Source organism: Rhinopithecus bieti, unplaced genomic scaffold (assembly GCF_001698545.2).
Source record: "Rhinopithecus bieti isolate Rb0 unplaced genomic scaffold, ASM169854v2 scaffold_70550, whole genome shotgun sequence".
NCBI classification, from domain to species: Eukaryota; Metazoa; Chordata; class Mammalia; order Primates; family Cercopithecidae; genus Rhinopithecus; species Rhinopithecus bieti.
Genome location: NW_016826791.1, coordinates 108,676 through 122,513, shown reverse-complemented (window position 1 = coordinate 122,513; position 13,838 = coordinate 108,676). Strand labels below are relative to the sequence as shown.

General features: G+C 53.6%; 2 protein-coding genes across 5 annotated transcripts in view; one reads left to right on the top strand and one right to left on the bottom strand.

Moving 5' to 3' along the window:
- Positions 1 to 10,595, bottom strand: part of SYNGR4 (synaptogyrin 4) — an 11,950-nt gene extending 1,355 nt beyond the window's left edge. Inside the window, exons 1-3 of one of the 4 annotated variants that reach the window (XM_017863646.1) lie at positions 10,489 to 10,595; positions 9,101 to 9,300; positions 1,547 to 1,784 (exon numbers count right to left, since the gene is read on the bottom strand). In XM_017863646.1, the coding sequence (XP_017719135.1) occupies positions 1,547 to 1,784; positions 9,101 to 9,193 (331 nt within the window). In that variant the 5' untranslated portion in view covers positions 9,194 to 9,300; positions 10,489 to 10,595. Of the gene's footprint in view, positions 1 to 1,546; positions 1,785 to 2,220; positions 2,359 to 9,100; positions 9,301 to 10,321 lie in introns of those variants that run through there. The other 3 variants (XM_017863645.1, XM_017863644.1, XM_017863647.1) reach the window with 3 other exon arrangements.
- Positions 10,596 to 10,626: 31 nt separating this feature from the next.
- Positions 10,627 to 13,838, top strand: part of TMEM143 (transmembrane protein 143) — a 30,294-nt gene continuing 27,082 nt past the window's right edge. Inside the window, exons 1-2 of the mRNA XM_017863648.1 lie at positions 10,627 to 10,964; positions 11,324 to 11,564. Of these exons, the coding sequence (XP_017719137.1) occupies positions 10,942 to 10,964; positions 11,324 to 11,564 (264 nt within the window). The 5' untranslated portion in view covers positions 10,627 to 10,941. The remainder of the gene's footprint in view (positions 10,965 to 11,323; positions 11,565 to 13,838) is intronic.

Genomic DNA, 13,838 nt, shown 5'->3' with positions numbered 1-13,838 from the left:
AAAAAAGCTGGGCGCGGTGCCTCAAGCCTGTAATCCCAGCACTTTGGGAGGCCGAGACGGGCGGATCACGAGGTCAGGAGATCGAGACCATCCTGCCTAACATGGTGAAACCCCGTCTCTACTAAAAAATAGAAAAATCTAGCCGGGCTAGGTGGTGGGCGCCTGTAGTCCCAGCTACTCGGGAGGCTGAAGAAGGAGAATGGCGTAAATCCGGGAGGCGGAGCTTGCAGTGAGCTGAGATCCGGCCACTGAACTCCAGCCCGGGTGACAGAGCGAGACTCCGTCTCCAAAAAAAAAAAAAAGTTTCTCAGCTGCACTGGCCACATTTCTTTTTGTTGTTGTTGTTGTTGAGACAGAGTCTGGCTCTGTTGCCCAGGCTGGGGTGCCATGGTGCAATCTCAGCTCACTGCAAGCTCTGCCTCCTGGATTCAAGCGATTCTCCTGGTTCAGCCTTCCGAGTAGCTGGGATTACAGGCACTCACCTCCCTGCCCAGTTAATTTTTGTGTTTTCAGTAGAGATGGGGTTTTGCCTGTTGGCCGGGCTGGTCTCGAACTCCTGGCCTCAAGTGATCCGCCTGCCTCGGCCTCCCAAAGTGCCGGGATTCCAGGAGTGAGCCACCTCGCCCCGCCAGTGGCTGCATTTCAAAGTGCTTAGTAGCCACGGGCAGGAAGTGGCTCCTGCATGAGAAAGTGCAGGGACAGAACATTTCCACCCTCACAGGGAGTTCTCCTGCATAGCACTAGATCGAATGACCTTCCAGGGCTCCCTTGGCCCTAAGTCACTGGGAGTGGCCCAGTGGGGAGGAGGAGCGGCAGGGTGGGGAGGAGTTGAGATCAAATAGACTGAGAGGAAGGAGGTCAGGCCCCAAAGAAGAAGGACACACATTTTGTGCTACATGTGTGCCAGGCTCCATCGGGAGTGTTTGGCAGTGGTTAGGAGGCAAGACTTTGGCTCATGCCTGTAATCCCAGCACTTTGGGAGGCAGAGGCGGGCAGATCACAAGGTCAGGAGATCGAGACCATCCTGGCTAACATGGTGAAACCCCGTCTCTATTAAAATACAAAAAAAAAATTAGCTGGGCATGGTGGCATGCGCCTGTAGTCCCAGCTACTCGGGAGGCTGAGACAGAAGAATCGCTTGAACCCAGGAGGCGGAGGTTGCAGTGAGCCGAAACTGTGCCAGTGCACTCCAGCCTGGCGACAGAGTGACACTCCATCCCCTCAAAAAAATAATAAAAAAAGATTTTCTGTGAATGAGGGAAGCAAAGAAAACATAGGGCAGAAGGGAGGCCGCTGTAATTTGCCTGGGGGTCAGAAGAGGTGACCCTTACCCAGAGTCTGAAGGGTAATAATAATTCCCCAGGAGGAGACAGCAGGTGTCAGGAGCAGTGAGAAGCTCTGGGCCACTTGTGGTCAGATGCCTCCTGCTGGAAGGACCGTCAGGGTGGAGGCCGGCTGAAGGGTTGTGCCCGGGAGGCCCTGGGGAGCCAGGAGGGCTGTGAGCAGGAGGAGGGGCAGCTGTGGGTGGGGGGTCCTGGGGGCTTACCAGCCAGGATGAGGTCCAGAAGCTGGAAAGCTATCTTGAAGCGGGTGTCAGCAATGTGGGTCTCCTGGGTGTCCAGGACGAGGAAGGCCAGGCAGCTGAGGAAGGCCAGGAAGCCGGCTCCCACGGCAAAGCTGCAGGCCACGTTGTTGCTGTTGAGAATGCAATGGAGCTGCGGAGACTCCATCTTGTTCTGGTAGCCATCAGTCAGCAGGGAGGAGAAGATAATCAGGGAGAAGACCTGTGGATTCCCAGGGGCCAGAGAGGAGCTTAGTCTCTCCCTGAAGTTGCTCCTCCTTCCTCCCTGGTGCTGTCGATCTTTCTGTATACCCAGTCACTGGTCCGTCTGGGCCCCTCCCTCCTTGTCATTGTCATAGTGTCATAGCCCTCAGCTTCCTGACCCTTGTCCCCTCTGCTGCATCCTGGCTCAGGCCTCGTCTGCTCTCCTTGGCCCTTGCCCCAGCCTCCTCCAGCCTCCCCACCTCCAGTCTCCCCCACCTCAGCCCATCCCCACCACAGCCCCAGAGGAATCTTTCCACACTCTGCCCCTCCCTGCTCACAGTCCCTCATGGCTCCCCAGTGCCTCAGGACTGAGTTCCAGCCCTGAAGCCTGGCCTTGGAGGCCCTGCAGAATCTCCGCCCCCCTCACTCTTCCAGTTTCATCTCTCCCCACTCACCCCTGCCTCCTCCACACTCTCCTTCTGCCACCAAACCCAGGTACCCGTATAAAATGCTTGGCCCGGTGCCCGGGACATGGGAAGAGCTGAATCAGTGTTGGCAGTCGTGATTATTCTCTCTGCCTCTCAGCTCTTCCCTCTGGGGTGATTCTGAGGACTAAACGAGAGGAGGCACTTAGAGCCCTTCCCTCTGCAACTTCTGTCTCCTCCCTCCTGGCCTCACTAATCCCTATTCATTTCTTAGGTTCAATTTGCAAAATAGTCCAAGCATACAGAAAAATACAAAGAGAAACATAAACGCCCAGTGTCGACTGGCCAAACTAACACATATTAACATTTTGCCTTGTTTTTTGGCTTCGGGATTTTGTTTTAGACAAAGAACGACACTGATCCGGTAACCCTGTCCCTCTCGTCTGTGCATGGTGCACAGTCCGCTTCCATGCCTGTCTTCTATGTGTATTTGCTAAATAAACCACAGAAACACTCTACAAACCCTCACCCAGGTCATCCTTACGGCCACCCTAGGACGCGGGCACGACTCACAGCCGTGTGTTTCAGATCATGGAACTGAGGCACAGAGAGGATAAGGAATTGGCTGAACCCAATTAGCTGGCTGGGCGAGATGGCTCATGCCTGTAATTCAAGCACTTTGGGAGGCTGAGGTGGGAGGATTGTGTCAGGCCAGGAGTTCGAGACCAGCCTGGGCATCAGAGTGAGACCCAGTCTCTACAAAATATTAAAACAAAATTGCTGGGGGTGGTGGTGCATACCTGTAGTCCCAGCTACTTGGGAGGCTGAGGCAGGAGGATCACTTGAGTCCAGGAGGCTGAGGCTGCAGTGAGCCATGATCGTGCCACTGCACTCCAGCCGAGGTGAGAGAGCAAGACTTTGTCTCAAAACAAACAAACAAACAAACAAAAGGCCAAGCACGGTGGCTCACATCTGTAATCCCAACACTTGGGAGGCCAAGGTGGGAGGAATCGCTTGAGCTCAGGAGACCAGCCTAGGCAACAGAGTGAGACCTAGTATCTACAAAAAATTAAAAAAAAAAAAAAATTAGCTCAGTGTGGTGGCGTGCACCTGAAGTCCCAGGTACTTGTGGGGCTGAGGTAGGAGGATCACCTGAGACCCGGAAGTCAAGGCTGCAGTGAGCTCTGATAGTGCCACTGCACTCCAGGCTGTGAGACACAGTGAGACCCTGTCACAAAAAAAAAAAAAAAGTCAGCTGGTCAGTGTCAGTGTCTGAGCCTGGATTTGAACTGAAGCAACCTGTCTCCTGAGTCTGCCCCTGACCGCCTGCTCTCCTACCTCACGCTGGACCACGCGCCTTGAGTGGGGGGGCTCCTGTCAATGAAATTCAGTGAAAATTTGAATCCCCAGTGATTTGTCCCAGATGGTCACAATGCAGCAGGGCAGGTCTGTGCCAGACAAAGATGAGCTGGTGTGTAGATGGGGTGGTGGGGAGGAGGCTGGGGCCTGGGGTCAGGAAGAGAGTCAAGGCGGAAGCCAGACTGAGGGCTGGATTTAAGGTGAGTTCTGAGCTGGACCTTAAAGAACAAGGAGTTTCTTGGGCAGACAAGAGGAGGAAGGGCATTCCTGGCAGGGCGGACGGCACGTGGAAAAGCCAGATGCTGCAGAGCAGGCAGCTTCAGAGATAAGAGAGAAACTCACTGGAGGGTTTTGGTGTGAGATGAGGCTGGAAAAGTGGGTGGGAGGCAGCCTCTAAAAGGCCTGGAACAACAGGGCCAGGAGCCAGACTTGGGGAGCCATGGAAAGCATTCAATGTTATGAATGGGAGGATTCTGTGCAGGGGACAGCCAAGGTCAGCCTTGGGGTTAGAGAAGCCCTCTGCGGTCACGTGGCTGATGGATTGGCAGTGGGCAAGACAAGAGGCCAACACACCTGAGAGGAGGCGGGGAGGCCCAGGCGAGAAACGCTGAGGCCAGAGCCCTGGGGAATTCAGTAATATTTAGCGTGTAAAATAGGACTTGGTGATTGATTGAAAGTGGCAGTGTTAGCGATAGGGGTTGGGGTTGGGGGTGGGTAGGCCAAGGGAAACAGACTGTTGAAAATCTTCCCTTTGGTCTGGTGTGGTGGCTCGTGTCTGTAATCCCAGTGCTTTGGGAGGTTAAGATGGAAAGATCGCTTGAACCCACAAGGTTGGGAGTGCAGTGAGCTGTGATTGCACCACTGCACTCCAGCCTGGGCAACAGAGTGAGACCCTGTCTCAACAGAGAAGAAAAAGAAAATCTCCCCTTCGTTAGAATTGGAACTCTTCCTGGACAGGCTCCACATAGGACTCTCTCTCTCTTTTTTCTTTTTTTGAGACAGTGTCTCACTGTGTCTTGCAGGCCGGAGTGCAGTGGCATGATCACGGCTCACTGCAGCCTCGACCTCCTGGGCTCAAGCGATCCTGCCACCTCAGCCTCCTGAGTAGCTGGGACTACAAGTGCGAAATACCATGCCTCACTCATATTTAATTTTTTGTAGAGACGGTATCACTATGTTGCACAAGCAGGTCTCAAACTCCTGGCCTCAAGCAATCCTCCTGCCTTGGCCTTTCAAAGCGTTGGGATTACAGGCGTGAGCCACCTTGCCGGGCCCCTCCTCTCTATCCCCAGCATCCAGCACTAGACTGGACTTCAGCAAATGTATGTTGAAAGAGTGAATGACTTTGGTTTTGTCTCGACTCTTGCCCTGCCCTTCAGAGTGGAGATGGAGGAGGCAAAGAACTGACCCCTAAACTCCGCAGCTTCCGTCCATCCTCCCTTCTCCTTTGCCTTAATTGCCTTCTGTGAACAACAACAACAACAACAGCAACGCCCTGACTCCCTGTTTTTGCCTAGCCCTTCGGCAATAACCAAGGGTGTTCACATCCATCATCTCACTTGATCCGCACAGCAACCCTTGGAGGGAGGCGGCTGTAAGATGATTCTGCCTATTTTGGAGAAGAACTGACTATAGAGAGGGAGTGTCTGGCCCTGTTGGTCTGAGGCAGAGCCAGGTCGAGTACGGGAAAGCACATCGATCATTTTTGAGACCATATTCATTTTACCTGTGCTACCTCCCTGGAACCTCACACCGGCCCCACGTGGTGGAGGTCATTAATTCATTTCTGTTTCACAGGTGATAAATCGAAGCCATTTTGGTGGAGTGGAAAGAGCCAGACACGTCTGACTGCGCCAGCTGTATGGCCTGGGGCAAATCACTCATCTCTTGGAGCCTCAGTTTCCTGGTCTGTTTCTATGCTATGAAAAGGAGGAATGCGGGGGTCGGGGCTTGGCTCTAGCAGGTGCTCAGGAAAATGGTCATTCTTGTGATTTGCCCAGAGAGGGGAGGCGTCCTCTCAAGGTCAGTAAGCGGTGGAAGGGGGATTGGAATCCAGCCCTCCTGACATCTAGGTGGGTGGGCTGTCTGTCCACTGACCCCCAAAACCCTGGGCTGTGACATGAGCCCAGGGCACTGGAGATTGGAGGAGCAGGGGCTCATCTGGGCTGGAGGGACCCTATCCCTCTGAAGCCTCAGTCCAAACTTCCATGCCCTCCCTGGCCTGTCCCTAGGGAGGGAGCAAAGATTCATCCGTTAAGGCACCAGCTGGCAGGCGGCAGTGAGGACAAGAGTACCAGCTGCCCAGAGACTCCCTACTGAGGAGCCAGACCAGGGGGGAAGGGTTGCGGGGGCGTTGGGTGGGGGGGTGGATGGAGGCGGCAGGCAAAGTCCGTGACCAGAACGTCTGGCACGGTTGGCGGCTCTTCCTCCCCTTTCCCTGCATCAGTCCACACCAGCTGGGCTTCCGTCTCCCTTGCCACCCGCTCTGCCTTCTGAGGCTTTCCAGACGGGTGGGTGGATCCAAGTTGCACTTGCTCATTAGCTGGGTGATGTCCTTGGGCAAGCCACTCGGCCTCTGTAAGCCTCAGTTTCCCCTTGGGTTAAACAGGGATCGTAAGCCTGTGTCATAGGGTTGTGGTGAGGAGTAGAGAAGTTAACACCAGCAAAAGATTGGGTGCTGGAATGTGGTTTTCAAGATTCCCCTCTTTCCCTGGGGAAGGACAATGGACACAAATCTCGATCATCCTAGGCCCTAGGAGTAATGGTTTGTTTTGATAATAATCACTGTTTAAGGCTGGGTGTGGTGGCTCACGCCTGTAATCCCAACACTTTGGAAGGCCGAGGCGGGTGGATCATTTGAGGTCAGGAGTTCAAGACCAGTCTGGCCAACATGGTGAAACCCCATCTCTACTAAGAATACAAAAATTAGCCAAGCGTGGTGGTGCATGCTGGGAATCCTAGCTACTCGGAAGGCACGAGAATTGCTTGAGCCTGGGAGGCGGAGGTTGCAGTGAGCTGAGACTGCACCACTGCACTCCAGCCTGGGTGACAGAGCAAGCCTCTGTCTCAAAAAAAAAAAAAAAAAATCACTAAGGAAAGATCACTACTTGCCTGTCCCATGCTAATCAGTTTATAGGCATTAATTTGTTTCATTTTCACAATGGTCTTTCCTAGGGGTAGAGTATTAGGATCCTCTTTTTACAGATGAGCGTATGGAGATGTTCAGAGAAATCAAATAGCTTGCTCAGGGTCACACGGACACAGAGTGACCATGCAAGCCATCAAACAGAAGGGGCACTTTTGAGAAAGAAAGATGCTGCTGCTGGTAATGATGCCAGGCCTGGCCCAGGTAAAGTGGGCAGTATGTCACTTTGCATGGACAGCACGTGGCTGAGCCAGGATTCCAGGCCTGTTTGTTCCTTCTCCAACCTCAGGCTCTAGAAGGGGCAGAGAGGAGATACTCTGGATTAGGACTTAGGGGAGACCCTGGTTTTGAGCTGGGGAACCCCACCTACTCCCAAGACCTCGATCAAGTCTTATCATCTCCCTGGGCCTTAGTTTCCAATTCTGTTAAAGCAGAGTGGTGGAAGTAGCACAGGTTAAAGGTCAGAGCCACAGCTCTAACCCTTCATGTACTGAGATCCAGAGATGAGCAGTGATTGGTTCAAGGTCACACAGCAAAGTCTGGGCTGAATGAGGATTTGACTCCAGGTGTCCAGATTCTTCAGGAATGTGGGGATGATGAAATGAACGGTGCCACGGTGCCTGGCACACAGTGACCACCCAACATCTGGCACTTTAGGTCTGCACTCCTTATTCTCTTCCTAGATCCCCAGCCCTTGTTCCTCTCCTCCTCCTCCCTCAACTGGGAGGTGGAAAATAAATGGGCTCTGGCATCTCACAGATCTGAGTTTGAATCCTGCCCCTGCCTCTTACTGAGTGACCTTAGCCAATACTGTCTAACAGAACTTTCTGGCATGATGAAAATGTCCCATATCTGCACTTTTTTTTTTTTTTTTTTGAAATGGAATCTCACGCTGTTGCCCAGGCTGGAGTGCAGTGGCGCGATCTCCACTCACTGCAAGCTCCGCCTCCCAGGTCAATGCCATTCTCCTGCCTCAGTCTCCCGAGTAGCTGGGACTATAGGCACCCGCCACCATGCCCGGCTAATTTTTTTGTATTTTTAGTAGAGACGGGGTTTAACCGTGTTAGCCAGGATGGTCTTGATCTCCTGACCTCGTGATCTGCCCGCCTCAGCCTCCCAAAGTGCTAGGATTACAGGTGTGAGCCACTGCCTGTCTTTTTTTTTAAGACAAGGTCTCACTCTGTCACTGACGCTGGAGTGCAACCTCCGCCACATGGGCTCAAGTCATCCTCGAGCCTCAGCCTCCTAAGTAACTGGGACTACAGGCTCATGCCACCACGCCTGGATTTTTGTATTTTTAGTAGAGACAGGTTTTCGCCATGTTGGCCAGGCTGGTCTCAAATTCCTGACCTCAAGTGATCTGCCCACCTCGGCCTCCCAAAGTGCTAGTTTCACAGGCATGAACCACTACACCCAGCCTGTACTGTCTAATTTGAGAGTCCCCAGCCACATGTGGCTGTTGAGCACCTAAAATGTGGCCACTATGACTAAAGAATGAACTCTTTTAATTAGCGTAATGTGAGGTAACTTCATGTGGTTGTGGCTACCCCATTGGACATCCCAGATTTAAAAAATTTACTTAGGCTGGGTGCGGTGGCTGACACCTGTAATCCCAGCACTTTGGGAGGCTGAGATGGGTGGATGACTTGATGTCAGGAGTTCAAGAGCAGCCTGGCCAACATGGCGAAACTAAAAATACAAAAATTAGCCAGGCGCAGTGGTGCACACCTGTAATCCCGGCTACTAGGGAGGCTGAGACAGGAGAATCGCTTGAACCCAGGAGGTGGAAGTTGCAGTGAGCAGAGATTGTGCCACTGCACTCCAGCCTGGGTGACAAAGCGAAACTCCTTCCTTCCTTCCTCTCTCTCTCCCTCCCTCCCTCCCTCCCTTCCTTCCTTCCTCCTTCCTTCCTTCCTCCCTTCCTCTCTCTCTCTCTTTCTTTCTTTCTTTCGAGATGGAGTCTAGCTCTGTTGCCCAGGCTGGAGTGCAGTGGTACGATCTCCGCTCACTGCAACCTCCACCACCCGGGTTCTAGTGATCCTGCCTCAGCCTCCTCAGTAGCTAGGATTACAGGTGTGTGCCACTACGCCTGGCTAATTAAGACTGTTTCGAAGAAAAAAACATTTACTTAACTTTTCTAAGCCCGTTTTCTTATCTCGGAGATGGGACTTGCAGCACCTACTCCGAGGGCTGTTCCTTACTATGAGTCTGTAAGTGCCTCAATAGCATGGGGCCCATAGTGGGGTGCTCAGGAAAAGGTGGTGTCAGCATTTGCTCCCTGTTGCCTTGTCTCCCCGTCTGACCCCTTCCTTGCCCGCCCCCCTCCCATCTCCCGCACTGTCTGGGAGTTGAGAGCTCCTGGCTCCTGTCACCCAGGGGCATAGTCGGGCCATGGGAGGGCCTCACCCCCTCGAAGACCCGCGTGATGGTCTTGGGCCTTCTCAGAAACTGCACGGCTTCGCTGCTGGCCAGGTCCTGGAGGCTTTCGGGGATGTGCATGGCAGCAGTTCTCCTTTGGGGCCACTGGGAGGTGGGAGTCAGGGTGCTGGGCGCTGCCTGCTGGGCACTGCCGTCCGGGGGCTTCAGGCCAGCCCTGGGCTTGGCTGCTGTGGGATGACACAGATGGGGGATGCCAGTCAGGGAAACTGGGTGGACGGGCTGTTGGAGACCCCAGGATTGGGGGACATGGGGTGGGGATGGGGGGGGTCCCTGGAAGGGAGTTGTGTGGGGTGAGGGGACTGCTGAGGCTCTTAGGAGTCAGGGTGTGGGGTGAATGGGTTGTCAGGGGCCCCAGAAGTGGGGACATAGGATGGGGGTGCAGGTGGGTCCCAGGGAATGGGGTTGTGTGGTGAGGGGGCTTCTGTGGGCCCCAGGAGTGGGGCACAGGATGGGGTGCTGGGGTCCCAGGAATGGGGTTGTGTGGGGTGAGAGGGCTGCTGGGGGTCCCTGAAGTGGGGGACATAGGATGCGGGTGCTGGGGGGGTCCCAGGAATGGGGTTGTGTGGGGAGGGCTGCCAGGGTCGCAGAGGTGGAGGTGCAGGGTGAGAGAGCCGCTGAGGGTCCCCTAGGTTGAGGTGTGGGTTAAGGGGGGTCTACGGAGGATTCCCGAGAGGTGAGGGCCTGGGATGAGGGGATTCTGGGGTCCCAGGAGTGGGGGGACATAAGTGAAGGGGCTGCTTCAGGTTCCAGAAGTCAGGAATGTAGGCTGAGGGGGTTGTGGGGTGAGGGCTGTCAGGGGTCCCAGAGGTGGAGTGCAGGGGAGGACTGGGATATTTGGGGACCACGTCTTGTGACCCAGGAGCAGAAGGACTGGGTCCTTCTGTGAGAGGGCACAGGTGGGATTTTCTGGGGACTGGGGGTGCGGCCATTGAGATCAGAGCCTCTGGGAGGTCTGAACCCAAAGAATCCCTTTCAGGTTTGGGGGTGACAGCACCCTTCGTGGAGAACCCAGGTATCTCAGGGCATATTTCAGGCTGTCTTTGTCATTTGGGGCTATTTTCCCAGAATAAGGGCCTCCCTTTCGAATTCAGCTCCATTTTCATTAAAGTGCACTTCCTCAAGCTGGGAGTCGGGACCTCGGATTTGTGGGGAACCTCAGAATGAGGCCACGCCCCGCCACTGGGCTACCTTCTTAGAATCGCGGTCTCCCCTTTAAGGACCCGGAATGGCAGTGCTGGGGTTTGGGGGTGACGCCGCCTAAGAAGGGGCCGCCCCGTCTCTGGAGGGCCAATCTGCGTCACCGGAGGGCCCGCCCTTCTTTTCGCCCGCCCACCTCTCCTTATCCCTGGCGCCACCTTCGCCTTCTTTTGGTTCCGCTTTTTCCCGCCTTTTCGCTCCTCCACAGCTGATTGGCTGCGCTCAAGTCCCGCCCCCTCCCGCTTTCCGCCTACTCAGGAGCTGACACGAGGCGGGGCGTGGCCTCTGCGGACGTTGGACTGCGCGCCGTTGGCGTACTGCGCGCGGGAGCCCTGCCCCGCCCCATTCCTCTGGGGAGTCTCGGGTCCACTCCGCCCCTTTCCTTTGTAGCAAGCTGACAAGGATACACTCCTGCGGCGCATGCGTTGCGCCCAAACGAGGCCAGTGGTGGAGAAAGGCAGGCAGATAGCGCATGCGTAGTTGAGATAGGGAGTCGGCAGTGAGAAATGGACAGCTCGCATTGATACAGGCTTTGCGCATGCGTTTTACTGCTGGCTGAAGCCGAACCTCGGGAGCCCAGGACGCCCTCCTGCACATGCGCAGGAGGTTCAATGACAGTCGAGCTTTGGCTAAGGTGAGGGAGAGTTCGGGGGATTGCATGGCCAGGGAGGGCGGCCCTGCACCCCCTAGGTAACCTTTCCGAGCATTTCGTGCTCTCCTAAGATCTACCTCGCTGTCTAGACCCCAAAGAAACGTTGTACCACTACAGGATTTCTGGGCCTGCAAAACGCCCCAGAACCTAAGACCTCTGACCCCTGTGTGGGACCCAGGCCAACTGAACAGTGTGGGAAGGGGACAGGCAACAGGGGGCGAACAGATGGGCTCTGCGCCCTGCCTGGGGTAGAGACGGCTTCTGGAGGGTGGGACGTGGAGGTGGAGAGGGCGCGTTTCCTCTAGATGGCCTTTGACCCCTGCCCATTTTCCTCTGTTTAGGCTCCAGGGAAAGGGTCTAGCCATGCTGCATGTGACCCGGGGGGTCTGGGGGTTCAGGGTCCGAGTAGGGCCACTGGTGCCCGCGCTCCTCGGTCCCCCCCGGGCCCTCTCATCGCTGGCAGCCAAGATGGGGGAGTATCGCAAGATGTGGAACCCCAAGGAGCCCCGCGACTGGGCCCAGCAGTACCGCGAGCGCTTCATTCCCTTCTCCAAGGAGCAGCTGCTCCGCCTCCTAATACAGGTACCGCCCGTCCCGGGTCCAAGAGCCTGGGGACTACCGCTCCCAGCAGGCTTCACGGCGGCAGGGCCCTAGTTGCTGCAGAGAGCTGCCCTGGCGCCTCCTGGGAGTTGCAGTTCCCAGGTCCCTTCGTGGTTCCCTGGTGGGCGGGAGATGAGCTGGAATGCAGGAGCCAGGTCTCCGAGATGCGGATGCAGCATCCATTCCCGATTCTGGCTTGTTCTGAGGGCTTGAACAGGCACTCTCTGGGGCATGGTTTTTCCCTCTGTAAGACGGGTATAGTAATCATCCTCATCATTTCTATGTCTACTACCTGATAATAATTGTACCTATAAAGTCACAACGCTGTAATCATAATTATTATCACACAATTTGAGCTCTGACTCTATGGCACTGTGCCAGACATTTTTCATGTATCGTTGAATCATCAGTAAGAGAGATACCACCATCATCCCCATTTTACAGATGAGATAATGGAAGCATAGGAAAGGAAAGTGACTTACCCACAGCCACAGCATAGTGGCTTAGATTTGAACCAAAGTGGTCTGACTCCAGAGCTGGCCCAGGACTAGGGTTAGGCAAGTGAGGCATTCGCTTGACCCTAAGAGTGAGCGCCCCATTAAATTTTGCACCCTTGGGTGTCATATTCACGTCATCCTAGGCTTGGTCTCACTCTAGAACCTGAGTTCTTATTACCGCCATCGTCATCATTGTCATTATTGAGGATTTTGAGGATTATTTATTCATTTATTTATTTTTGTTTTTTTTTTTTTTTTTTTGAGATAGGGTCTCACTCTGTTGCCCAGACTGGAGTGCAGTGGCACAATCTCAGCTCACTGCCTCCTGGACTCAAGTGATCCTCCTGCCTCAGCCCCCCAAGAGGCTGGGTCTACAGGTGCCCACCACCACGCCTGGCTAATTTTTGCATTTTTAGTAGAGACAGGGTATTGCCATGTCGGCCAGGCTGGTCTTGAACTCTTGACCTCAAGTGATCTGCCCACCTTGGCTTCCCAAAGTGCTAAGATTACAGATACGGGCCACCACACCCAACCATCATTCATTCATTTAACATTTATTTATTGAACATCTACTGTATGTACTCAATTCTGTGCTAGACTTGATACACACACAAATATATGCATACAAATACACACAAGTATATGCAAATACACACACAAATACATTCTCACACAAATACACAAATATATGTACACAAATGCATAAATATACACATACAAACGCATACACACAAATATACACACACAAATACGCACACACAAACACAAATATATGCACACAAAATAACACAGATACACACATATGAATACACAAATATATGCACACATATGTAGACACATGTGTATACAGGACACGTGTAATCTCATCAGATTCTCACCATAGCCCTCTGAGACACAGGGTGTGATCCTCTGTTGCCAGTGAGGAAACTGAGGCTCAGAGAAGTGAAGACAATTACCCAGGACATTGAGATAGGAAACATAAAGAAGTGGCTCAAGTCCAGGCGTGGTGGCTCATGCCAGTAATCCCAGCACTTTGGGAGGCCGACGCAGGTGGATCACCTGAGGTCAGGAGTTCAAGACCAGCCTGGCCAACATGGTGAAACCCTGTCTCCATTAAAAGTACAAAAATTAGCCGGGCATGGTGGCGGGCACCTATAATCCCAGCTACTCAGGAGGCTGAGGCAGGAGAATCACTTGAACTACGGAGGCAGAGGTTGCAGTGAGCTGAGATCGTGGCCACTGCACTCCAGCCTTGGCAACAGAGTGAGACTCCATCTCAAAAATAAAAAAAGCAACAAAAAAACCCCGAAATGGTTCAATGTGTGCTCTGGAGTCAGACAGACCTAGATTGCAATCACTTCCCACAGACACTGCAGCCCTTACCAAATGACTTTTCCAGAGCCTCAGTTTCTCCTGCTGAAAAATGGGAGTTATAATTCCATCAACCTTAGGGGTATGGTGACTCAGCCTCCCAGCACTTTGGGAGGCTGAGGTGGGAGGATCACTTGAGCACAGGAGTTCAGACCAGCCTGGGCAATATAGTGAGACTCCACCTTTACAAAAAGTTGTAAAAAATTAGCTAGGCATAGTGGTGGGCACCTGTAGTCTTAGCTGCTCAGGAGGCTGAGGTGGGAGGATCACTTGATCCCAGGAGGATGAAGATACAGTGAGCTGAGACTGCACCACTGAGCTCCAGCCTAGGTGACAGAACGAGACCCTGTCTCAATATAATAATAATAATAATAATAATAATAATAAT